Genomic DNA, 25,066 nt, shown 5'->3' on the forward strand with positions numbered 1-25,066 from the left:
TGGGCCCGGGTGCCATGATTTTAGATCTGAACCGTTTATGTTATCACCATTATATCCATGTTCTAGATCTGATCTCGCAAGTTATAGTCACCTACTACGTATTATGATCTGGCAACCCTAGAGTGACAATAGTCGGGACCACTCTCGGGGATGACCGTAGTTTGAGGAGTTCATGTATTCACTATGTGTTAATGTTTTGTTCCGGTACTCTATTAAAAGGAGGCCTTAATATCCCTTAGTTTCCAAATGGACCCCGCTGCCACGGGAGGTTAGGACAAAAGATGTCATGTAAGTTCTTTCCATAAGCACGTATGACTATTTAAGGAATACATGCCTACATTATATTTATGAACTGGAGCTAGTGAAAGGGTGTTGCAAGGGAATGAAATGACCATACTTTAATGTGACCTACACAATGGACAGTGGCATGCCATGAAGACGATAAACTGCATTCAAAAACGCTTCAGCCACAGACACAGCAGTGAAGGGGTGTTGCAAGGGAATGAAATGACCATACTTTGTCAACTTATCAATGACCACCAACAAACAATTATACCTGCCAGATGTGGGGAGACCTTCAACAAAATCCATAGACACCATTTCCCAGGGCAATGTTGGAATTGGCAAGGGTTGCAACAAACCAGGATATGGTATACGTTCGGCCTTAGCTTGCTGATAGATCAAACAATGTTGCACAAACTGTTTAATAAAACCTCGCATTCCTGCCCAACGAAACAACTGTCTCACACATTTATAGGTGACAGGAAAACCAGAGTGTCCATCAATTGCACTATCATGGAAAGCACTGACCAATTTATGATGCAACTGAGGTTTAGCACCCACCCAAATGCACTGATCAATGCGCAAAATACCAGCTCTCAAGGAAAAATTCTTATCAGATCGAGGATCAATTGCCAATCGTTGCAATAATGCAGCAGAAAAGGGATCATCAACATAGCTCTGAATGATATCTTCCAACCACAATGGTTGAACAGAAGAGATATGATGAAGTTCAGGGAGTATTTCCTATGCAGTGTGGGGCCTCCTAGATAAAGCATCAGCAGCTCTATTCTCAACTCCTTTTTTATAGCAAATGGTGTAAGTCAGACCAAGCAATTTAGTCAAAGCTTTTTGTTGCCAAACTGTATGCAAACGCTGGTCAGACAAACTGGCCAAACTCCTCTGATCTGTCTGAATAACAAATTCAGATAACTACAAGTATGGTCGCCAATGATCTACAGCAAGAAGTATAGCTAAATACTCTATTTCATAAACAGAGAGAGCCTGATTCCTAGGGCCCAAGGCCTTACTAACATAAGCTAAGGGGTGACCATCTTGCATAAGAACTGCTCCAATTCCCACATCGCAAGCATCTGTTTCCACAATAAACTTCTTTGAAAAATCAAGAAGTGCTAACACTGGTGCTGAAGCAAGAGCTTCTTTGAGGGTCACAAAGGACTGTTGTTCCACAAACGCTGGTCATCCAATGGAAGTACACCCCTTTTTTGAGCAGCAGGGTGAGGGGCCGACTAATAACTCCATAAAGCTTAATGAACTTCCTATAATATCCAGCCAAGCCCAAAAATCCCCTTACTTCTTTATGGAGGACCACAAAGGACTGTTGTTCCACAAACGCTGGTCATCCAATGGAAGTACACCCCTTTTTTGAGCAACAAGGTGAGGGGCCGACTAATAACTCCATAAAGCTTAATGAACTTCCTATAATATCCAACCAAGCCCAAAAATCCCCTTACCTCTTTAACAGACACAGGAACTGGCCAATCCTGAATAGCAGAGATCTTAGCAGGGTCAGTGGACACACCTTCACCACTGAAAATGTGACCTAAATATCCAATTTCTTGCTGAGCAAAAGCACACTTGGATAATCTGACTTGCCATCGATGCTTAAGTAACAACTGAAGTACTTCTGCCAAATGTTGCAAATGAAGTGCATAAGTAGCACTAAAAACTAGAATATCATCAAAGAAGACCACTGCACATTTCCTCAACACAGGGGACAAATCACTATTCATAGCAAACTGAAAAGTGTTAGGCCCCCAGTTAACCCTTGTGACATAACCAAAAACTCAAAATGCCCATTATGAGTTTGAAATGCAGACTTATACTCCTCTCCAGGGGCAAGCCTTATCTGATGATAACCTGATCTTAAATCCAATTTTGAAAACCATGAAGAACCAGCTAACTCATCCAAAAGCTCACCAATCATTGGAATTGGATATTTGCATTTAGCAGTAATAGCATTAAGATGCCTATAATCAAAAACAGGCCTCCAAGAATGGTCCTTCTTTTGTACCAACAACATTGGGGAAGAAAAAGGGCTGTTACTAGGTCTAATCACACCAGAATCCAACATTTCTTTCACTTGCTTCTCCAATTCATCCTTCAAAGCAGGAGCAACTCTATATGGTCGGATGGCAACAGGACCAGCTCCAGGAATGAGAGGGATTGTATGATCATACTTCCTTCTAGGTGGTAAACCGGTAGGGGCTGCAAAAACTGGAGCAAATTTCTCAGTAAGCTCTTGAATTTCCTGAGGTAATTCAGACAGAACCATTTCTTCAGTTACTAGCAAAGCTGACATTTCCATTACTGCACACAACTGAGGGCTAGCATCTGCACCAAGCAATGTAACTAGAGCATGGTCTTTCTGGAAGGAAATCCAATGTTCAACCCAATCCACTTGCATTGGGCTATGAGCAACAAGCCAATCCATGCCCAATATGCCATCATAAGTCCCCAAGGGAAAAACCTTAAACTGACTAGTGAAATTATAACAAGCACAAGACCACTGCCCTGTTTTTAACTGACGAGAGCAAGGAATAAGTTTACCATCAGCCACTCTAACCATGGAGACTGGCATGTCAGAAACACCTGATAAGGAAGAAGCTACAACTGCATCAATAAAAGTATGACTACTACCAGAATCCACTAAAAAATACAGTGTGCGTCCTTGCAACTGAATTCTGAGCTTCATAGTGGACACAGCAGGAACACTAGGATCACCAATAGCAGCTGCAGATAATGTCATAGCATTAACTTCATTAACCATGTCTTCCTCTGAATTATTGAATTCATCAGGCCAACACTGTACACATTCCAACATCTCTTGAACCACATGTAACTGAATTTCCTGCTTACATTTATGATCTTGAGCCCAACGCTCACCACAGACAAAACACAATCCCTTAGACCTTCTGAATGCACGCAAAGCTGACAATCTGTCATCAGTTGCGGGCGATTTCACAGTGTCAGTTACCTTCTTCTCCTCCAAAACTTTACTTGGGCCTGAGTGACTCGTTCCAATCAACCCTGACGATGTTGAGCGAGAAAAAAATGGTATGGGATGTGTCGATGAACTGGTTAATTCATCTGACAACAAAGCCAAAGCATATGCAGAGTCCAAATCAAGCGGCTGCTGAATGCCAACCAACATGCACACTGCAGGTGTCAACCCTTCCATGAAACGAGTCACATAATGCACTGTATTGGGGTGATCCTCATAAGCAGTTAACTGATCAAACAGTTCTGAAAATCGCTCAACATACTCTTCAACAGTGCTAGTCTGACGGATAGAAAATAACTGACGCAACAAATTTTGGTGCTTATTACGGCCAAAACGGGACATCAACAAACTACAAAACTCTGACCAAGATGCATTAGGTGCTCTACGCTGAACAGATTCCAACCAACGAGCAGCAGACCCATCAAACAAAGATGAAGCAAAAGAGACCCACTGATTCTGCGGTGTGTTCCAAAAACGGAAATAATCCTCACATCTAGTCTGCCATAACTTCAGATTGGACCCATCAAACCTAGGTAACTCAATCCGAGGGCCAAATCCAAGTGCCTCAACAGGGAACTGACGGAAATTCTCCTGAGGTGTACTGACGTGCCTAGGAGAATTGTGCTCTGAATGCATACCTCGAACCTGAGGGGGAACATACTTGGGAGCCGATCCATCAAACCTATCCATGGTACCTTGCACCGGCTGCTTGCTAGCAAACGGATCTCGCGATGACGGAGGCGGTGTGGCCCCAATTTCTCCGTGGATCTCGTCGAGGTCGATGCTGAGGGCGAGCTTGATGTCGTCGATCCGTCCCGAAAGCTGATCCAACTTGGTGTCGAGCTTGGCAAGCGCAGTCACCGTCGCCTCGTTCCACTCGGAGGAGCTCTTGGCGAGGGTGATGTCGAAATCCGCCCGCAATAGCTTGTACAGCGCCTTCGTCTCCGGTGGAATTCGATCCATAACTTCGGCACGGCGGCGGTCGACGAAGCAAGTGTGGTGGGGGTGGCGAGGGAATTCCAGGATGGGAGGCTCTGATACCAGATTGTTAAGCGATCTCTCTCTCTATTACTCCATTGATTCAGATCCGAGCTACAAATCGAGAGGAGGGAGGGGAATTGGGGAAGAAAGTACAGATACACACGCAAGCCTCGCGGCCAGCTAGCCGTTTGCCACCGCCTACCTCCACACACACACACTACAACCTCTTTAAGTAGTGAGTCCACTAGGCCCATTCCGGCCCAGCGAGCCGAGCGGGCAGACGAGGCTCCCTTCTAGGCCGGCCCGTCACTTGAATCAGCTTCTCGCGCTCATCTAATGTACTCCTGCTGGCCTGATCGCTGACACGCTACTTCTTTGACCCGCTGTGGTTTTGGAGCCGATGGGAGTAGCTTTCACCAAGCAGCCTACTCAGCCGCGGGCGTGCCAAGCTGCCTTGCCTGACGATGTTCATCTCCTCCGTCTTGCTCACTTTCGCCGCTCCGGTCGCGCAATCACCCGGTGTCTTGAATCTGACCAGCTGGCATTGTCAAACCCACCGAGGCTTGTCTCCGTGACCACGGCGCATCGCGCAATCGCCGCATCTTGGGCGAATCACACCTCAGGCTGGTCGTGCTACTTCCAATGCCATTGCTTTGGCCTACCGGGAGCCACTCTACACCAGGATGCAAAGCGGTGCAATTGCAAGATGTTTTGAACAAATTCTGCCGCTTGCTGGAGGATCCCATGATATAAATACTGGTTCAGCCGCAGAACTATCGCCTTCCTCTCATGATGTCCAAGCTTTCCAATACCATGTTAAAGTATTTTACAGCACTGTTGGGTCTGCATCAACCAATTAAGACAAAGGATATATTGGAGATTCTGCTTGCTGTTGGTGACAATACTGTTAGCATATCACCAGAGAAGGTGGGCCCTACAAAGTTTTCATCGAAGGGCACAATACTAAATTGTTAATTGGCTCCAGTGAAGACAAAAATCTGTGGCCGGTCAGTTGTGGCAGTGTCTACCAGGATTCTCAAGGGGGTCAACACAAAAATACCTTGATACATACTACTAATTGCAATGTACGGAGTTCAAGTACATGTGTCCACGCTAGATTGCACCTGGACCAAATCATTTGTCGTCCGCTCAGGTGATATCTGTCCAAACGGTTTCATTCATAAACATATTACTTTATTCGAGGAACAAATACTCCGGCCAGTATATTTTAATCATGCAGGACCTATGTTCATTATAAAAGCAATGTGATATTATGGATAAACATGTGCAAACCACTGCCCCCGCGGTCCGGTCTACATTAACACGACGCGACTGACTTGCTTGACCGTGCAATTTACCGCGCCTACAATCAACTTCGCCCGTCTGTGCGGTTTACCGTGCCGACTCTCCTGCGCCGGCTTACAATGCCACGGCTGGCTCATCTGTCTGCTCCCGCGGCCGACTCGGCCGTGATTAATTTCAGCTTCACCATGGTGATCATCTACTCCACGATGGATAATTCCTAGCCTAACATATCAGGTGATATTCATTCGGTATATATTTATATTGCATATTATTTTCTTTAAATGAACAATTACTCTGCCTTGCAAGTTCTCTAATGCAGGACAAGCTGTCTACTGCAAAAAGGACTATTATATCACTGAGCTGATGAATGACTCAGACCGGTTTATATCACGGTCAAAAATGGAGAATCTCAAGACAACTCCTCGAGTAGACTTAAGACTCGGGGGCTATGATGACATGCCTTAGCAAATATCGTGAGATTCAAGACCCTGGGTCATTGGAGGGAAGATAACCCGGTCCCGGAGGCCACCGCCATATTGATGAAAGTTTAAAGGTCGTCGGAAAATTGCCGGTTCAAATTAAAGATTCCGGTTTAAAATCCAGTTCAAAGAGACATCTTTCTCCTGCAAAGCTTTGAAGCTCTCAAATCCGTTTCAACATCCGGCTCAAGGTAAATTTGTCTCTTACAAAGCTTTGAAGCTGTCAAATCCGGTTTAAAGTTCCGGTTCAAAAAAAATTAATCTCTCGCAAGTTCAAGTTCTCAAACAAATTAAGGGTTGCCAAAAGAGAAATTGCTGCCATGATGCGCGGTTCAAACATGGGTATCATGCCTTACGGCTTATCTTATTATGGTCACTTGGGGGCTTCCTGTTCAAACATAGGTCGTATTCGAACCAAAGAGAACATAGCTGTCGGTACCCTTTTGATCGGCACACTGCCAAACTCACTAGGGGGCTTCTTGATCGTATTCGAATCATATCTCAACCCCTTTTGGGTCCGACGTGGATCGTATTCGAATCAGTGTCGTTAAACAACTCTCAAGGTCATTTTGGGGCTTCCTGTTCATACATAGGTCGTATTCAAACCAAAGAGAGCATAGCTGTCGGTACCCTCTTGATCGGCAACACCAAAGCCACTGGGGGCTACATGATCGTATTCGAATCCTACCTTAACCCCTGTGGAACAGTTTACTGATCATATTCGAATCAGAAGCCTTGATTTTCTTTTTGTCAAGTTTTTTGAACACAAACTTTTGGGTTTTGAGACTTTTTGCTCATATCTGAAGCATATATATGTGGTTTCTATTAACTCGCGCTGGCTTTCGACGAACAAGTCGCCAGCATATGACAATATTAATACTTGGAAGGTTTGGCTTCTAAGGATTGGGTTATCACCCTTATTGCACATGTCATGTAAACCGGCAGTACAAATTAAATATCACAATGGTTATATGTGGGATATTATGATCCACCTTGTGGTAAACCGCCAGGGGATCTTGTGATTTACTTATGTGCAGTATAAGACTACATTTGAGTAGTTACCCGCCCTGGCTTTTGACGTTAAGTCGCCAGGGCATATGTTGTTTAAAATCTGTGCAGGATTTACAGAGCTATGATTTACATAAAGGATTAAGTTCCAGCCCATCATCAAAGATTGAAATTGGTGTCTCAAAAGGGTTATCAATTATTGATTTTCTCAAAGGCTATAAGCCGTCGGGTTATAAAAATTCCGGCTTACAATGGAGGCATATTAAATCACCATCGGCCAAGGGCCGTCGGATATTTAAACTCTGGATTTACTTGTCAACAGATAAGGTATTCAAAGTCGCTTTGGTGCAAAGGCTATTATTTTACCAATGGATATGATTTATTCTACAATGAAAGGAATAGTCCCGAGTCGCTGTAGGCTTACGACCCGGCACTTGGGGGCGACATTATTCAGTTTGAGATCACATCAAATATGCAAGTCCCATGTCACTGCCAGCATGCACCATGGCACTTGGGGGCTAATGCAAAGACAATTTTACTGGCCTTATTGAAGACCCGACTCATCACATCATAACGAGTCGGCCTTTGGGGGCTACCAATTGGTCCTGTCAACAATTCAAGGTACACAAGTTTTATACCATTATATTGAAGGGTCCACTGCTCAGTTGGTAAAGCACAAAGCTCTTAACCTTGTGGACGTGGGTTCAAGCCCCATGATGGGGGTTACATCATATGATGTTCTTTTCAAAAGAAGTATATATAAAGTCCAAGCTCAATATTATCTTACTGAGCCGGCCCTTGGGGGCTACACGTTGTTGTTCAAGTCTATATGATCATATTTATAAAGTCCCTACTCATTATTGCATAATGACTCGGCCCTTGGGGGCTACACTGGTTATAGTTTTTTATGAGTATAAGGCAATTACAAGTCCCAGGTTGCTGCAAGCATGACAACCCGTCAATTGGGGGCTACATATATGGAGTATTCGGTCTTTACTAGTGACTAAGATGAACAACATGGATTTCTTCAAAGTGGCATTATTTATATTGAAGCAAGTCTTAAGTCATCACTTTGTTTCTGCTCAAGACTTGGGGGCTACATGTAATATGGATATAAGGGAGAAAAAATCTTCAAATTCTCAGTTTTGAGTAAATCAGTTTGACCCGGCGTCACCAATAACTATGACCCGGCGTCGGCAACAATTATGACCCGATGCTATCAATATTTACAAACCGGATATTTTGGCAATGATAAACCGGCAAGTTCTACAAGCTGGTTGAAAGTCAGATGAGTTTTTTCAAGACAAATATTTTTAAACCGGTGCCTTGGAAGCCGATTCAAGTGGATTATTTATTACAGTATCTCTCCATAAGATACCAATGTCCGCAAATTGGCTCTGAAGCTGGCCTATTGACCCGGATTTCTCAAAAGAAGTATCTGGATTTTTGCATTGGCAAGGTTTCGATATATCTGTTAAAAGAGATTTTCTATAAGATCTTTGAGTATGCATCCAGGAGGAAATGACAAGGACTTAAAGATGATCAGGTGCCAGTTCAGGAAAATATTTAACCCAGAGCACAACCTATCAAGTTTGTTCTTGTGTTTATTTTACAGGATCAGTTTAACATGGATAAATCCAAATTAAACTAGGGGCTAATGTCGGGGATATACCCCGTGGTATGACCCGGCCGGGCTTGGCGACTCACCAGAGACCTGGCTGGAGCTTGGCGACTCACTGGCGATCTGCCCGGACATGGCGGTTTACATGTAACCCACCTGGACATTGTGACTCACTAGAGACCTGGCTGGGCGGATCAAACGGACGACAAGGCCCAAGGCCCAGCGGGCCGGCTTATGCTCTGGTGGGCCGGCTTAAGAGGAAAGGGATGATGAATATTTCCTTTACGAGGAAGCAAGACCCGGACTTGTATTCAACTTGTGAGAAAGGATAGACTAGTCCTAGTCCTACTAGGACTCCACATGTAACCCGTCCCTTCAACATATATAAGGAGGAGGGGCAGGGCTCCCCAAAGAGGGACATAAAATAATCTCTAGGGCTAGACACAAAGAGCCGGCTTACCGGCGACTCCCTCATGATCATAATGAGACCTAGCCACAAACAGCATGTAGGGTTATTACCGGATGATGTTTCCCGGGGCCCGAAGCTATCTAAACCCTTGTCTTGATTCGCGTCTCTCGATTCTGCTCAACCCCTCTCAAGCTACCACATAGATGCGTTGGCCTCGCGACTAAGTCCTCACACTAAGGACATCTGCCGTGACAATTCCACGACAACTTGTGTTAAAGTTTGTGATTCCCGTAGCATGCATGTATGGTGAACCGTTATGTGATGAAGTTGGAGCATGACTTATTTTTTGATTGTCTTCCTTATGAGTGGCGGTCGGGGACGAGCGATGGTATTTTCCTACCAATCTATCCCCCTAGGAGCATGCGCGTAATACTTTGCTTTGATAACTTGTAGATTTTTGCAATTAGTATATGAGTTCTTTATGACTAATGTTGAGTCCATGGATTATATGCACTTTTCTTCCTTCCACCATTGCCAGCCTCTCTAATACCGCACACCTTTCGCCGGTATCATACACCCACCATATACCTTCCTCAAAACAGCCACCATACCTACCTATTATGGCATTTCCATAGCCATTCCGAGATATATTGCGATGCAACTTTCCACCATTTCGTTTATTATGACACACTCCATCATTGTCATATTGCTTAGCATGATCATGTAGTTGACATTGTATTTGTGGAAAAGCCACCATTCATAATTCTTTCATACATGTCACTCTTGATTCATTGCATATCCCGGTACACCGCCGGAGGCATTCATATAGAGTTATATTTTGTTCTAAGTATCGAGTTGTAATTGTTGAGTTGTAAGAAAATAAAAGTGTGATGATCATCATTATTAGAGCATTGTCCCAATGAGGAAAGGATGATGGAGACTATGATTCCCCCACAAGTCGGGATGAGACTCCGGACGAAAAAAAGAGGCCATAAAAAAGAGAAAAGGTCCAAATTAAAAAAATGAGAGAAAAAGAGAGAAGGGACAATGTTACTATCCTTTACCACACTTGTGCTTCAAAGTAGCACCATGATATTCATGATAGAGAGTCTCTCATTTCGTCACTTTCATATACTAGTGGGAATTTTCCATAATAGAACTTGGCTTGTATATTCCAATGATGGGCTTCGTCAAAATGCCCTAGGTCTTCATGAGCAAGCAAGTTGGATGCACACCCACTTAGTTTCTTTTGTTGAGCTTTCATATACTTATAGCTCTAGTGCATCCGTTGCATGGCAATCCCTACTCACTCACATTGATATCTATTGATGGGCATCTCCGTAGCCCGTTGATACGCCTAGTTGATGTGAGACTATCTTCCCCTTTTTGTCTTCTCCACAACCACCATTCTATTCCACATATAGTGCTATATCCATGGCTCACACTCATGTATTGCGTGAAGATTAAAAAAGTTTGAGAATGTCAAAAGTATGAAACAATTGCTTGGCTTGTCATCGGGGTTGTGCACGATTTAAATATTTTGTGTGGTGAAGATAGAGCATAGCCAGACTATATGATTTTGTAGGGATAACTTTCTTTGGCCATGTTATTTTGAGAAGACATGATTGCTTTGTTAGTATGCTTGAAGTATTATTATTTTTATGTCAATATTAAACTTTTATCTTGAATCTTTGGGATCTGAATATTCATACCACAATTAAGAAGAGTTACATTAAAATTATGCCAAGTAGCACTCCAGATCAAAAATTATCTTTTCTATCATTTACCTACTCGAGGACGAGCAGGAATTAAGCTTGGGGATGCTTGATACGTCTCCAACGCATCTATAATTTTTGATTGCTCCATGCTATATTATCTACTGTTTTGGACATTATTGGGCTTTATTATCCACTTTTATATTATTTTTGGCACTAACCTATTAACCAGAGGCCCAGCCCAGAATTGTTATTTTTTTTGCCTATTTTAGGGTTTCGAAGAAAAGGAATATCAAACGGAGTCCAAACGGAATGAAACCTTCGGGAACGTGATTTTCTCAACGAACAAGACCCAGGGACTTGGACCCTACGTCAAGCAACCAACAGGGAGGCCACGAGGTAGGGGGCGCGCCTACCCCCCCCCTAGGCGCACCCTCCACCCTCGTAGGCCCCCTGTTGCTCCACCAACATACTTCTTCCTCCTATATATACCTACGTACCCCCAAACGATCAGATACGGAGCCAAAACCCTAATTCCACTGCCGCAACTTTCTGTATCCACGAGATCCCATCTTGGGGCCTGTTCCGGAGCTCCGCCGGAGGGGGCATCCATCACGGAGGGCTTCTACATCAACACCATAACCTCTCCGATGAAGTGTGAGTAGTTTACCTCAGACCTTCGGGTCCATAGTTATTAGCTAGATGGCTTCTTCTCTCTTTTTGTATCTCAATACAATGTTCTCCCCCTCTCTTGTGGAGATCTATTCGATGTAATCTTCTTTTTGCGGTGTGTTTGTTGAGACCGATGAATTGTGGGTTTATGATCAAGATTATCTATGAACAATATTTGAATCTTCTCTGAATTCTTTTATGTATGATTGGTTATCTTTGCAAGTCTCTTCGAATTATCAGTTTGGTTTGGCCTACTAGATTGATCTTTCTTGCAATGGGAGAAGTGTTTAGCTTTGGGTTCAATCTTGCGGTGTCCTTTCCAGTGACAGTAGGGGCAGCAAGGCAAGTATTGTATTGTTGCCATCGAGGATAACAAGATGGTTTTTTTTTATCATATTGCATGAATCTATCCCTCTACATCATGTCATCTTGCTTAAGGCGTTACTCTGTTTTCATGAAGTTAATACTCTAGTTTGAGGAGTTCATGTATTCACAATGTGTTAATGTTTTGTTCCTCTACTCTATTAAAAGGAGGCCTTAATATCCCTTAGTTTCCAAATGGACCCCGCTGCCACGGGAGGGTAGGACAAAACATGTCTTGCAAGTTCTTTCCATAAGCACGTATGACTATTTAAGGAATACATGCCTACATTATATTTATGAACTGGAGCTAGTGCCGCATCGCCCTAGGTTATGACTGTCATGATGAATATCATCCAACAAATCATCGATCCAATGCCTACGAATTTATCTTATATTGTTCTTGCTAAGTTACTACTGCTATCGTTACTGCTGCACTTGCTACAAAATTATTGCTATCACCGTTACCGTTACCTTTGCTACTGTCACTACTATCAAAACTATCATATTACTTTGCTACTGATCACGTTGCTGTAGATAATTAATCTCCAGGTGTGGTTGAATTGACAACTCAGCTGCTAATACCTTCAAATATTCTTTGGCTCCCCATGTGTCAAATCTATAAATTTGGGTTGAATACTCTACCCTCGAAAACTGTTGCGATCCCCTATAATTGTGGGTTATAAACTAACCTATTGACATAGTGCCCACTGCCAATTGTTGTTTTTTGCTTGTTTTCACTTTGCAGAATATCAGTACCAAACGGAGTCCAAATGCATCGAAACTTTTTGGAGAATTTTTCTGGACCAGAAGACACCTGTTGGGCTAAAGAAGTATCAGAGTGGGGCACAACCCACCTGGGCTCGCCTCTTCACCCTATAAACACCCAAATATTCCATAAACCCTAAGGGAGTTGACGAAACACAATTCCAGCCGCCGCAAGTTCTAGAACCACGAGATCCAATCTAGATACCATCACGGAGGAGTTCATCATCCTCATTGGTGCCTCTCTGATGATGCATGAGTAGTTCATTGTAGACCAACGGTTCCGTAGGCAGTACCTAGACGACTTCTTCTCTCTTCTTGATTCTCAATACAATGGTCTCTTGTAGATCTATTTGATGTAACTCTTTTTGTAGTGTGTTTGTTGGGATCCAATGAACTTTGGGTTTATGATCAGATCTATTTATCCATGAAAGTTACTAGAGTTTCTTTGATCTCTTATATGCATGATTATTTATAGCCTCATATTTCTTCTTCGAATATTTGGTTTAGTTAGGCCGACTAGATCGATTTTTCTTGCCATGGGAAGAGGTGCTTTGTGATGGATTCGATCGTACGGTGTTCTTTCCCAGTGACAGAAGGGGCAGTAAGACACGTATGTATCATTGCTATTAAGGATAACAAGATGGGGGCTATCCTACATGAATAGATCTCATCTACATCATGTCATCGTTCTTATTGCATTACTCCATTTCTCCATGAACTTAATACACTAAATGCATGCTGGATAGCGGTCGATGTGTGGAGTAATAGTAGTACATGCAGGCGGGAGTCGGTCTACTAATGTTCGACATGATGCCTATATAATGATTATTGCCTGGATATCATCATAATTATTTGAGGTTCTATCAATTGCCCAACAGTAGTTTGTTTACCCTGTTGGAAATATGCCCTAGAGGCAATAATAAATTAGTTATTATTATATTTCCTTGTTCATGATAATCGTTTATTATCCATGCTAGAATTGTATTGATAGGAAACTCAGATACATGTGCGGATACATAGACAACACCATGTCCCTAGTAAGCCTCTAGTTGACTAGCTCGTTGATCAATAGATGGTTACGGTTTCCTAACCATGGACATTGGATGTCATTGATAACGGGATCACATCATTAGAAGAATGATGTGATGGACAAGACCCAATCCTAAGCATAGCACAAGATCGTGTAGTTCGCATGCTAAAGCTTTTCTAATGTCAAGTATCATTTCCTTAGACCATGAGATTTTGCAACTCCCGAATACCGTAGGAATACTTTGGGTGTGCCAAACGTCACAACGTAACCGGGTGGCTATAAAAGTGCACTACGGGTATCTCCGAAAGTGTCTATTGGGTTGGCACGAATCGAGACTGGGATTTGTCACTCCGTGTGACGGAGAGGTATCTCTGGGCCCACTCGGTAGGACATCATCATAATGTGCACAATGTGATCAAGGAGTTGATCACGGGATGATGTGTTACGGGACGAGTAAAGAGACTTGCCGGTAATGAGATTGAACAAGGTATCGGGATACCGACGATCGAATCTAGGGCAAGTACAATACCACTAGACAAAGGGAATTGTATACGGGATTGATCGAATCCTCGACATCGTGGTTCATCCGATGAGATCATCATGGAACATGTGGGAGCCAACATAGGTATCCAGATCCCGCTGTTGGTTATTGACCGGAGAGTTATCTCGGTCATGTCTGCATGGTTCCCGAACCCATAGGGTCTACACACTTAAGGTTCGATGACGCTAGGGTTATAGGGAAAGTATGTACGCGGTTACCGAATGTTGTTCGGAGTCCCGGATGAGATCCCAGACGTCACGAGGAGTTCCGGAATGGTCCGAAGGTAAAGATTGATATATAGGAAGTATGGTTTTGGCCACCGGAAGTGTTCCGGGCATCACCGGTAGTGTACAGGGACCACCGGAGGGGTCCGGGGGTCCACCAGGTGGGGCCACCAGCCCCGGAGGCCTACATGGGCCAATAGTGGGAAGGGACCAGCCCCTAGGTGGGCTGGGGCGCATCCCACCAAGGCCAAAGGCGCCTCCAAGAGGGGAAGGGGGCAAACCCTAGGGCAGATGGGCCCTAAGGCCCACCCCAGGTGCGCCTCCCCCTCTCTCCCCCCTTGGCCGCCCCCCTAGATGGGATCTAGGGCTGGCCGCCACCCCTAGGGGTGGAAACCTAGGTGGGGGCGCAGGCCCTCCCCTCCCCCTATATATACTTGAGGTTTTGGGCTGCCAGAGAGACGATTCAATCTCCTTCTTGGCGCAGCCCTACCCCTCTCCCTCCTCGTGTCTTGCGGTGCTTGGCGAAGCCCTGCTGGAGTACCACGCTCCTCCACCACCACCACGCCGTCGTGTTGCTGCTGGATGGAGTCTTCCCCAACCTCTCCTTCTCCCCTTGCTGGATCAAGGCGTAGGAGACGTCACCGGGCTGTACGTGTGTTGAACACGGAGGTGCCGTCTATTCGGCACTAGGATCATCGGTGATTTGGATCACGACGAGTACGACTCCATCAACCCCGTTCACTTGAACGCTTCCGCTTAGCGATCTACAAGGGTATGTAGATGCACTCTCCTTCCCTCGTTGCTAGATTACTCCATAGATTGATCTTGGTGATGCGTAGAAAATTTTGAATTTCTGCTACGTTCACCAACAGTGGCATCATGAGCTAGGTCTATGCGTAGTTACTATGCACAAGTAGAACACAAAGTAGTTGTGGGCGTCGATATTGTCAATTATCTTGTCGTTACTAGTCTTATCTTGATTCGACGGCATCGTGGGATGAAGCGGTCCGGACCAACCTTACACGTACGCTTACGTGAGACCGGTTCCACCGACTGACATGCACTAGTTGCATAAGGTGGTTGGCGGATGTCTGTCTCTCCCACTTTAGTCGGATCGGATTCGATGAACAGGGTCCTTATGAATGGTAAATAGAAATTGGCAATTCATGTTGTGGTTTTGGCGTAGGTAAGAAACGTTCTTGCTAGAAACCTATAGCAGCCACGTAAAACCTTGCAACAACAATTAGAGGACGTTTAACTTGTTTTTGCAGCAAGTGTTTTGTGATGTGATATGGCCAAAGGATGTGATGAATGATATATGTGATGTATGAGATGATCATGTTCTTGTAATAGGAATCACAACTTGCATGTCGATGAGTATGACAACCGGCAGGAGCCATAGGAGTTGTCTTAATTTATTTATGACCTGCGTGTCAATATAAACGTCATGTAATTACTTTACTTTATTGCTAACCGTTAGCTGTAGTAGTAGAAGTAATAGTTGGTGAGACAACTTCATGAAGACACGATGATGGAGATCATGATGATGGAGATCATGGTGTCATGCCGGTGACAACGATGATCATGGAGCCCCGAAGATGGAGATCAAAAGGAGCAAAATGATATTGGCCATATCATGTCACTTTTTTGATTGCATGTGATGTTTATCATGTTTTTGCATCTTATTTGCTTAGAACGACGGTAGTAAATAAGATGATCCCTCATTAAAATTTCAAGAAAGTGTTCCCCCTAACTGTGCACCGTTGCGAAGGTTCGTTGTTTCGAAGCACCACGTGATGATCGGGTGTGATAGATTCTAACATTCGAATACAACGGGTGTTGACGAGCCTAGCATGTACAGACATGGCCTCAGGACACATGCGAAACACTTAGGTTGACTTGACGAGCCTAGCATGTACAGACATGGCCTCGGAACACGGAGGACCGAAAGGTCAAGCATGAGTCGTATGGTAGATACGATCAACATGAAGATGTTCACCGATGATGACTAGTCCGTCTCACGTGATGATCGGACACGGCCTAGTTGACTCAGATGATGTAATCACTTAGATGACTAGAGGGATGTCTATCTGAGTGGGAGTTCATAAGATGAACTTAATTATCCTGAACATAGTCAAAAGGTCTTCGCAAATTATGTCGTAGTTCGCGCTTCAGTTCTACTATTTAGATATGTTCCTTGAGAAAAATTAGTTGAAAGTTGATAGTAGCAATTATGCAGACAGTAGAAGGCTTATGTCCTTAATGCACCGCTCAGTGTGCTGAACCTCGAACGTCGTCTGTGGATGTTGCGAACATCTGACATACACGTTTTGATGACTACATGATAGTTCAGTGCGTAATGCTAAATGGTTTAGAATTGAGGCACCAAAGACATTTTTGAAACATCGCAGAACATATGAGATGTTCCAAGGACTGAAATTGGGATTTCAGGCTCATGCCCATGTCAAGAGGTATAAGACCTCCGACGATTTTCTTAGCCCGCAAACTTAGGGAGAAAAGCTCAATTGTTGAGCTTTGCTCAGATTGTCTGAGTACAACAATCATTTGAATCGAGTGGGAGTTGATCTTCCAGATGAGATAGTGATGTTTCTCTGAAGTCATTACCACCAAGCTGCTAGAGCTTCGTGATGAACTATAATATATCAGGGACATAAATGATGATCCTTGAGATATTCGCGATGTTTGACACCACAAAAGTAGAAATCAAGAAGGAGCATCAATTGTTGATGGTTGGTGAAACCACTAGTTTCAAGAAGGGCAAGGGTAAAAAGGGATACTTCATGAAACGGCAAATCAGCTGCTGCTCTAGTGAAGAAACCCAAGGTTGAACCCAAACCCGAGACTAAGTGCTTCTGTAATAAGGGGAACAACCACTAGAGCAGAATTACCCTAGATACTTGGTAGATGAGAAGGCTGGCAAGGTCGATAGAAGTATATTGGATATACATTGTGTTAATGTGTACTTTACTAGTACTCCTAGTAGCACCATGGTATTAGATACCGGTTCGGTTGCTAAATGTTAGTAAACTCAAAATAAAAGGCTGCGGAGTAAACGGAGACTAGCTAAAGGTGAGCTGGCAATATGTGTTGGAAGTTTTTTCCAAGCTTGATGTGATCAAGCATCGCACGCTCCCTCTACCATCGAGATTGGTGTTTGCGTTGAGCATAGACATGATTGGATTATGTCTATCGCAATACGGTTATTCATTTAAGGAGAATAATGGTTACTCTATTTATTTGAATAATACCTTCAATGGTCTTGCACCTAAAATGAATGGTTTATTGAATCTCGATCGTAGTGATACACATGTTCATGCCAAAAGATATAAGATAGTAATGATAGTACCACCTACTTGTGGCACTGCCACGTAAGTCATATCGGTATAAAACGCATGAAGAAGCTCCATGTTGATGGATCTTTGGGCTCACTCGTTTTGAAAAGTTTGAGACATGCGAACCATGTCTATTGGTGTATATGCATGAAGAAACTCCATGCAAATGGACCGTTTGGACTCACTTGATTTTGAATCACTTGAGACATGCAAATCATACCACATGGGCAAGATGACTGAAAGCCTCGTTTTCAGTAAAATGGAACTAGAAAGCAACTTGTTGGAAGTAATACATTTTGATGTGTGCAGTCCAATGAGTGCTGAGGCGTGTAGTGGATATCGTTATGTTCTTACTTCACAGATGATTTGAGTAGATGTTGAGTATGTTTACTTGATGAATCACGAGTCTGAATTATTGAAAGGTTCAAGTAATTTCAAGGTGAAGTTGAAAGATCATCGTGACAAGAGGATAAAATGTCTATGATATGATCATAGAAATGATTATCTGAGTTACGAGTTTGGCACACAATTAAGACACTGTGGAAATTGTTTCACAACTAATACCGCCTGGAACACCATAGTGTGATGGTGTGTCCGAACATCATAGTTGCACCCTATTGGATATGGTGCGTACCATGATGTCTCTTATCGAATTACCACTATCGTTCATGGGTTAGGCATTAGAGACAACCGCACTCACTTTAAATAGGGCACCACATAATTCCGATGAGATGACACCGTATGAACTATGGTTTAGAGAAACCTAAGCTGTCATTTCTTAAAAGTTTGGGGCTGTGATGCTTATGTGAAAAGTTTCAGGTTGATAAGCTCGAACCCAAAGCGGATAAAATGCATCTTCATAGGACACCCAAAACAGTTGGGTATACCTCCTAATTCAGATCCGAAAGTAATAGGGATTGTTTCTGGAATCGGGTCCTTTCTCGAGGAAAGGTTTCTCTCGAAAGAATTGAGTGGGAGGATGGTGGAGACTTGATGAGGTTATTGAACCGTCTCTTCAACTAGTGTGTGTCAGGGCACAGGGAGTTGTTCCTGTGGCACCTACACCAATTGAAGTGGAAGCTTATGATAGTGATCATGAAAGTTCAGATCAAGTCATTACCAAACCTCGTAGGACGACAAGGATGCGTACTACTTCAGAGTGGTACGTAATCCTGTCTTGGAAGTCATGTTGCTAGACAACAATGAACCTACGAGCTATGGAGAAGCGATGGTGGGCCCGGATTCCGATAAATGGCTCGAGGCCATAAAATCCGAGAGAGGATCCATGTATGAAAACAAAGTGTGGACTTTGGCAGAACGGCTCGATGGTCGTAAGGCTGTTGAGTACACATGGATTTTAAAAGGAAGATGGACAATGATGGTAAATGTCACCATTAAGAAAGCTCGACTTGTCGTTAAGATGTTTCCCGACAAGTTCAAGGAGTTGACTACGGTGAGACTTTCTCACTCGTAGCGATGCTAAGAGTCTGTTGGAATTATATCAGCAGTCACTGCATTATTTATGAAATCTTGCAGACAGGATGTCAAAAACCATTGTTTCCTCACGATTTTCTTGAGGAAAGGTTGTATGTGATACAACCAGAAGGTTTTAACAATCCTGAAAGATGCTAACAAGTATGCAAAGCTCTAGCAATCCTTCTAAGGACTGGAGTAAGCATCTCGGAGTTGGAATATACGCTTTGATGATGATCAAAGATTTTGGGTTTATACAAAGTTTATGAGAAACTTGTATTTCCAAAGGAGTGGGAGCACTATAGAATTTCCGATGAGTATATGTTGTTAACATATTGTTGATCGGAAATGATGTAGAATTTCTGGAAAGCATGCAGAGTTATTTGAAAAGTGTTTTTCAATTGAAAACCTGGATTAGGCTACTTGAGTATTGAGCATTAAGATCTATAAGGATAGATCAAAACGCTTAATAGTACTTTCAAATGAATACATACCATGACAAGATTTTCAAGGAGTTCAAAATGGATCGGCAAAGAAGGAGTTCTTGGCTGTGTTATAAGGTGTGAACATTGAGTAAGACTCCAAACCTGACCGCGGCAGAATAGAGAGAAAGGACGAAGGTCGTCCCCTATGCTTTAGACGTAGGCTCTACAGTATGCTATGCTGTGTACCGCACCTGAAGTGTGCCTTGCCATGAGTCAGTCAAGGGGTACAAGAGTGATCCAAGAATGGATCACAGGACAGCGGTCAAAGTTATCCTTAGTAACTAGTGGACTAAGGAATTTTCTCGATTATGGAGGTGGTAATAGAGTTCGTCGTAAAGGGTTACGCCGATGCAAACTTTGACACTAATACAGATTATTCTGAGTAGTAAACTGGATTCGTATAGTAGAACAGTTATTTGGAATAGCTCCAAATAGAACGTGGTAGCTGCATCTAGGAGATGACATAGAGATTTGTAAAGCACACACGGACCTGAAAGGTTCAGACCCGTTGACTATAACCTCTCTCACAAGCATAACATGATCAAACCCAGAACTCTTTGGGTGTTAGTCACATGGGGATGTGACCTTGAGTGTTAATCACATATCGATGTGAACTGGATTATTGACTCTAGTGCAAGTGGGAGACTATTGGAAATATGCCCTAGAGGCAATAATAAATTAGTTATTACTATTTCCTTGTTCATGATAATCGTTTATTATCCATGCTAGAATTGTATTGATAGGAAACTCAGATACATGTGTGGATACATAGACAACACCATGTCCCTAGTAAGCCTCTAGTTGACTAGCTCATTGATCAACAGATGGTTACGGTTTCCTGACCATGGACATTGGATGTCATTGATAACGGGATCACATCATTAGAAGAATGATGTGATGGACAAGACCCAATCCTAAGCATAGCACAAGATCGTGTAGTTCGCATGCTAAAGCTTTTCTAATGTCAAGTATCATTTCCTTAGACCATGAGATTGTGCAACTCCCGGATACCGTAGGAATACTTTGGGTGTGCCAAACATCACAACGTAACGGGGTGGCTATAAAGGTGCACTACGGGTATCTCCGAAAGAGTCTGTTGGGTTGGCACGAATCGAGACTGGGATTTGTCACTCCGTGTGACGGAGAGGTATCTCTGGGCCCACTCGGTAGGACATCATCATAATGTGCACAATGTGATCAAGGAGTTGATCACGGGATGATGTATTACGGGACGAGTAAAGAGACTTGCCGGTAAAGAGATTGAACAAGGTATCGGGATACCGACGATCGAATCTAGGGCAGGTACAATACCGATAGACAAAGGGAATTGTATACGGGATTGATCGAATCCTCGACATCGTGGTTCATCCGATGAGATCATCATGGAACATGTGGGAGCCAACATGCGTATCCAGATCCCGCTGTTGGTTATTGACCGGAGAGTTATCTCGGTCATGTCTGCATGGTTCCCGAACCCGTAGGGTCTACACACTTAAGGTTCAATGATGCTAGGGTTATAGGGAAAGTATGTACGCGGTTACCGAATGTTGTTCGGAGTCCCGGATGAGATCCTAGACGTCACGAGGAGTTCCGGAATGGTCTGGAGGTAAAGATTTATATATAGGAAGTATGGTTTTGGCCACCGGAAGTGTTCCGGGCATCACCGGTAGTGTACCGGGACCACCGGAGGGGTCCGGGGGTCCACCAGGTGGGGCCACCAGCCCCGGAGGCCTACATGGGCCAATAGTGGGAAGGGACCAGCCCCTAGGTGGGCTGGGGCGCATCCCACCAAGGCCCAAGGCACCTCCAAGAGGGGAAGGGGGCAAACCCTAGGGCAGATGGGCCCTAAGGCCCACCCCAGGTGCGCCTCCCCCTCTCTCCCCCCTTGGCCGCCCCCTAGATGGGATCTAGGGCTGGCCGCCACCCCTAGGGGTGGAAACCTAGGTGGGGGCACAGCCCCTTCCCTCCCCCTATATATACTTGAGGTTTTGGGCTGCCAGAGAGACGATTCAATCTCCTTCTTGGCGCAGCCCTAGCCCTCTCCCTCCTCGTCTCTTGCGGTGCTTGGCGAAGCCCTGCTGGAGTACCATGCTCCTCCACCACCACCACGCCATCGTGCTGCTGCTGGATGGAGTCTTCCCCAACCTCTCCTTCTCCCCTTGCTGGATCAAGGTGTAGGAGACGTCACCGGGCTGTACGTGTGTTGAACACGGAGGTGCCGTCCGTTCGGCACTAGGATCATCGGTGATTTGGATCACGACGAGTACGACTCCATCAACCCTGTTCACTTGAACGCTTCTGCTTAGCGATCTACAATGGTATGCAGATACACTCTCCTTCCCTCGTTGCTAGATTACTCCATAGATTGATCTTGGTGATGCATAGAAAATTTTGAATTTCTGCTACGTTCACCAACATACCCACCGTATGCTATTTTGTCAAGAGAAGCCACTAGTGAAATCTACAGCCCCCGGGTCTATCCTTTATCATATCTTTTCAGAACTATATTCTATTTGCCTATTTCTTTATTTCGTCTTTCATTCTCATATCTATATTACCAAAAACCCAAAAATACATTACTGAATTTTATTTGTCATTATTATATTTGCATCTACCAAACTATCTCTTTACCCTTTACCCGAGAGGGATTGACAACCCCTCTTACGCATCAGGTTGCAAGTATTTGTTCTTTGTGTGTGATACGTCTCCAACGTATCTATAATTATTGATTGCTCCATGCTATATTATCTACTGTTTTGGACATTATTGGGCTTTATTATCAACTTTTATATTATTTTTGGGACTAACCTACTAACCGGAGGCCCAGCCCAGAATTGTTGTATTTTGCCTATTCTAGGGTTTCGAAGAAAAGGAATATCAAATGGAGTCCAAACGGAATGAAACCTTCGGGAACGTGATTTTCTCAACGAACAAGACCCAGGAGACTTGGACCCTACGTTAAGCAACCAACAGGGAGGCCACGAGGTAGGGGGGGCGCCTACCCCCCTGATGACCCACGAGTATAGGGGATCTATTGTAGTCCTTTCGATAAGTAAGAGTGTCGAACGCAACGAGGAGCAGAAGGAAATGATATGCGGTTTCCAGCAAGGTATTCTCTGCAAGTACTGAAATAAGTGGTAACAGATAGTTTTGTGATAAGATAATTTGTAACGAGCAACAGGTAACAAAAGTAAATAAGGTGCAGCAAGGTGGCCCAATCCTTTTTGTAGTAAAGGAAAAGCCTGGACAAACTCTTATATGATGTAAAGCGCTCCCGAGGACACATGGGAATATCGTCAAGCTACTTTTCATCACGTTCATATGATTCGCATTCGGTACTTTGATAATTTGGTATGTGGGTGGACCGGTGCTTGGGTGATGCCCTTACTTGGACAAGCATCCCACTTATGATTAACCTCTATTGCAAGCATCCGCAAATACAACAAAAGTATTAAGGTAAACCTAACCATAGCATGAAACATATGGATCCAAATCAGCCCCTTACGAAGCAACACATAAACTAGGGTTTAAGCTTCTGTCACTCTAGCAACCCATCATCTACTTATTACTTCCCAATGCCTTCCTCTAGGCCCAAACAATGGTGAAGTGTCATGTAGTCGACGTTCACATAACACCACTAGAGGAGAGACAACATGCATCTCATCAAAATATCGAACGAATACCAAATTCACATGACTACTGATAGCAAGACTTCTCCCATGTCCTCAGGAACAAAAATAACTACTCACAAAGCATAAACATGTTCATAATCAGAGGGGTATTAATATGCATATAGTATCTGAACATATGATCTTCCACCAATTAAACCAACTAGCATCAACTACAAGGAGTAATTAACACTACTAGCAACCTACTAGCACCAATCCCGGACTTGGACAAAAGAATTGGATACAAGAGATGAACTAGGGTTTTGAGAGGAGATGGTGATGATGAAGATGTTGATGGAGATTTCCCTCTCCCGATGAGAGGAGCGTTGGTGATGACAATGGCGATGATTTCCCCCTCCGGGAGGGAAGTTTCCCCGGCAGAACAGCCCCGCCAGAACCCTAGATTGGTTCCGCCAAGGTTTACCCTCATGGCGGCGGAGTTTCGTCCGAGAAGATGGCTTATGATTATTTTCCCATCGAACGATTCCATATAGCAAAATATGGTCACCGGAGGGCCACCAGGGGGCCCACGAGGTAGGGGGCGCGCCCAGGGGGTAGGGCACTCCCCCCACCCTCGTGGGCAGGGTGTGGCCCCATGGTGAAGTTCTTGCACTCAATGTTTTTTTATATATTTGGAAAACATCATCCGTGAAGTTTCAAGACTTTTGGAGCTGTGCAGAATAGGTCTCTAATATTTGCTCCTTTTCCAGCCAGAATCCCAGCTCCCGGCATTCTCCCTCTTTATGTAAACCTTGTAAAATAAGAGAGAATAGGCATAAGTATTGTGACATAATGTGTAATAACAGCCCATAATGCAATAAATATTGATATAAAAGCATGATGCAAAATCGACGTATCAACTCCCCCAAGCTTAGATCTCGCTTGTCCTCAAGAGAAAAGCCGAAATCGAAAAATATGTCCGCATGTTTAGAGATGAAGGTGTCGATAAAAATAAAATACGGACATGAGGGAATCATGATCATTCTTAGAGCAGCAACTTATATAATTCTTGTCATATGATATCTTATGCTAGAGTAATAATTCAATCACAATATTAAGTATGAATCGTAAACTTCATTGAAAACTAAGAAACTATAATCTCAGTCATTGAAGCAATTGCAATTTATCATAACATAGGAAAGAGTCAATGTATAAGAGCTTTTTAGCAAGTCCACATACTCAACTATCATATAATCTTTCACAATTGCTGACACTCACGCAATACTTATGGGTATGGAGTTTTAATCGGACATAGAGAAACATAGGGGCTTATAGTTTTGCCTCCCAATGTTTTACCTCAAGGGTAATGTCAACAGTAATAGTTCATGAAAACTCACATCCAATTAGCAATATATACCAAGATCTTTCCAACATATTGTGCTTTCCAAAGGATAAAATGTAAAAAGGAAGGGTGAAGATCACCATGACTCTTATGCAATGTAGGAGGTAAAAGTAAAAGATAGGCCCTTCGCAAAGGGAAGCAGAGGTTGTCATGCGCTTTTATGGTTGGATGCACAAAATCCTAATGCGAAAGAACGTCACTTTATATTTCCACTTGTGATATGGACCTTTATTATGCAGTCTCGCTTTTATTACTTCCATATTACACAATTGTATAAAGCTTATTTCTTCCACACCAATCAATCATACATATTTAGAGAGCAATTTTT

General features: G+C 43.6%; 1 protein-coding gene across 1 annotated transcript; it reads right to left on the bottom strand.

The window, feature by feature from the left end:
* Positions 1-408: 408 nt before the first annotated feature.
* On the bottom strand, positions 409-4,267 carry LOC147991305 (uncharacterized). The gene is made up of 4 exons (XM_087538614.1): positions 2,161-4,267; positions 1,755-1,927; positions 557-575; positions 409-446 (listed from the first exon to the last, which is right to left on the bottom strand). The coding sequence occupies exons 1-4, from the start codon at positions 4,265-4,267 to the stop codon at positions 409-411; spliced, it is 2,337 nt and encodes a 778-aa protein (XP_087394740.1).
* Between the last annotated feature and the right edge of the window lie 20,799 nt (positions 4,268-25,066).

Source organism: Triticum urartu, chromosome 1A (assembly GCF_056163025.1).
Source record: "Triticum urartu cultivar PI428250 chromosome 1A, HENAU_Tu73, whole genome shotgun sequence".
NCBI lineage: Eukaryota > Viridiplantae > Streptophyta > Magnoliopsida > Poales > Poaceae > Triticum > Triticum urartu.

Bases quoted from the DNA above. Each gene is read 5' to 3' on its own strand.
- LOC147991305 (XM_087538614.1), bottom strand. From the start codon at position 4,267: ATGGATCGAATTCCACCGGAGACGAAGGCGCTGTACAAGCTATTGCGG. The intron at 1,928-2,160 runs GTTATCATCAGA...AACATTTGGCAG, and splicing joins AAAATTGGATTTAAGATCAG to AAGTACTTCAGTTGTTACTT.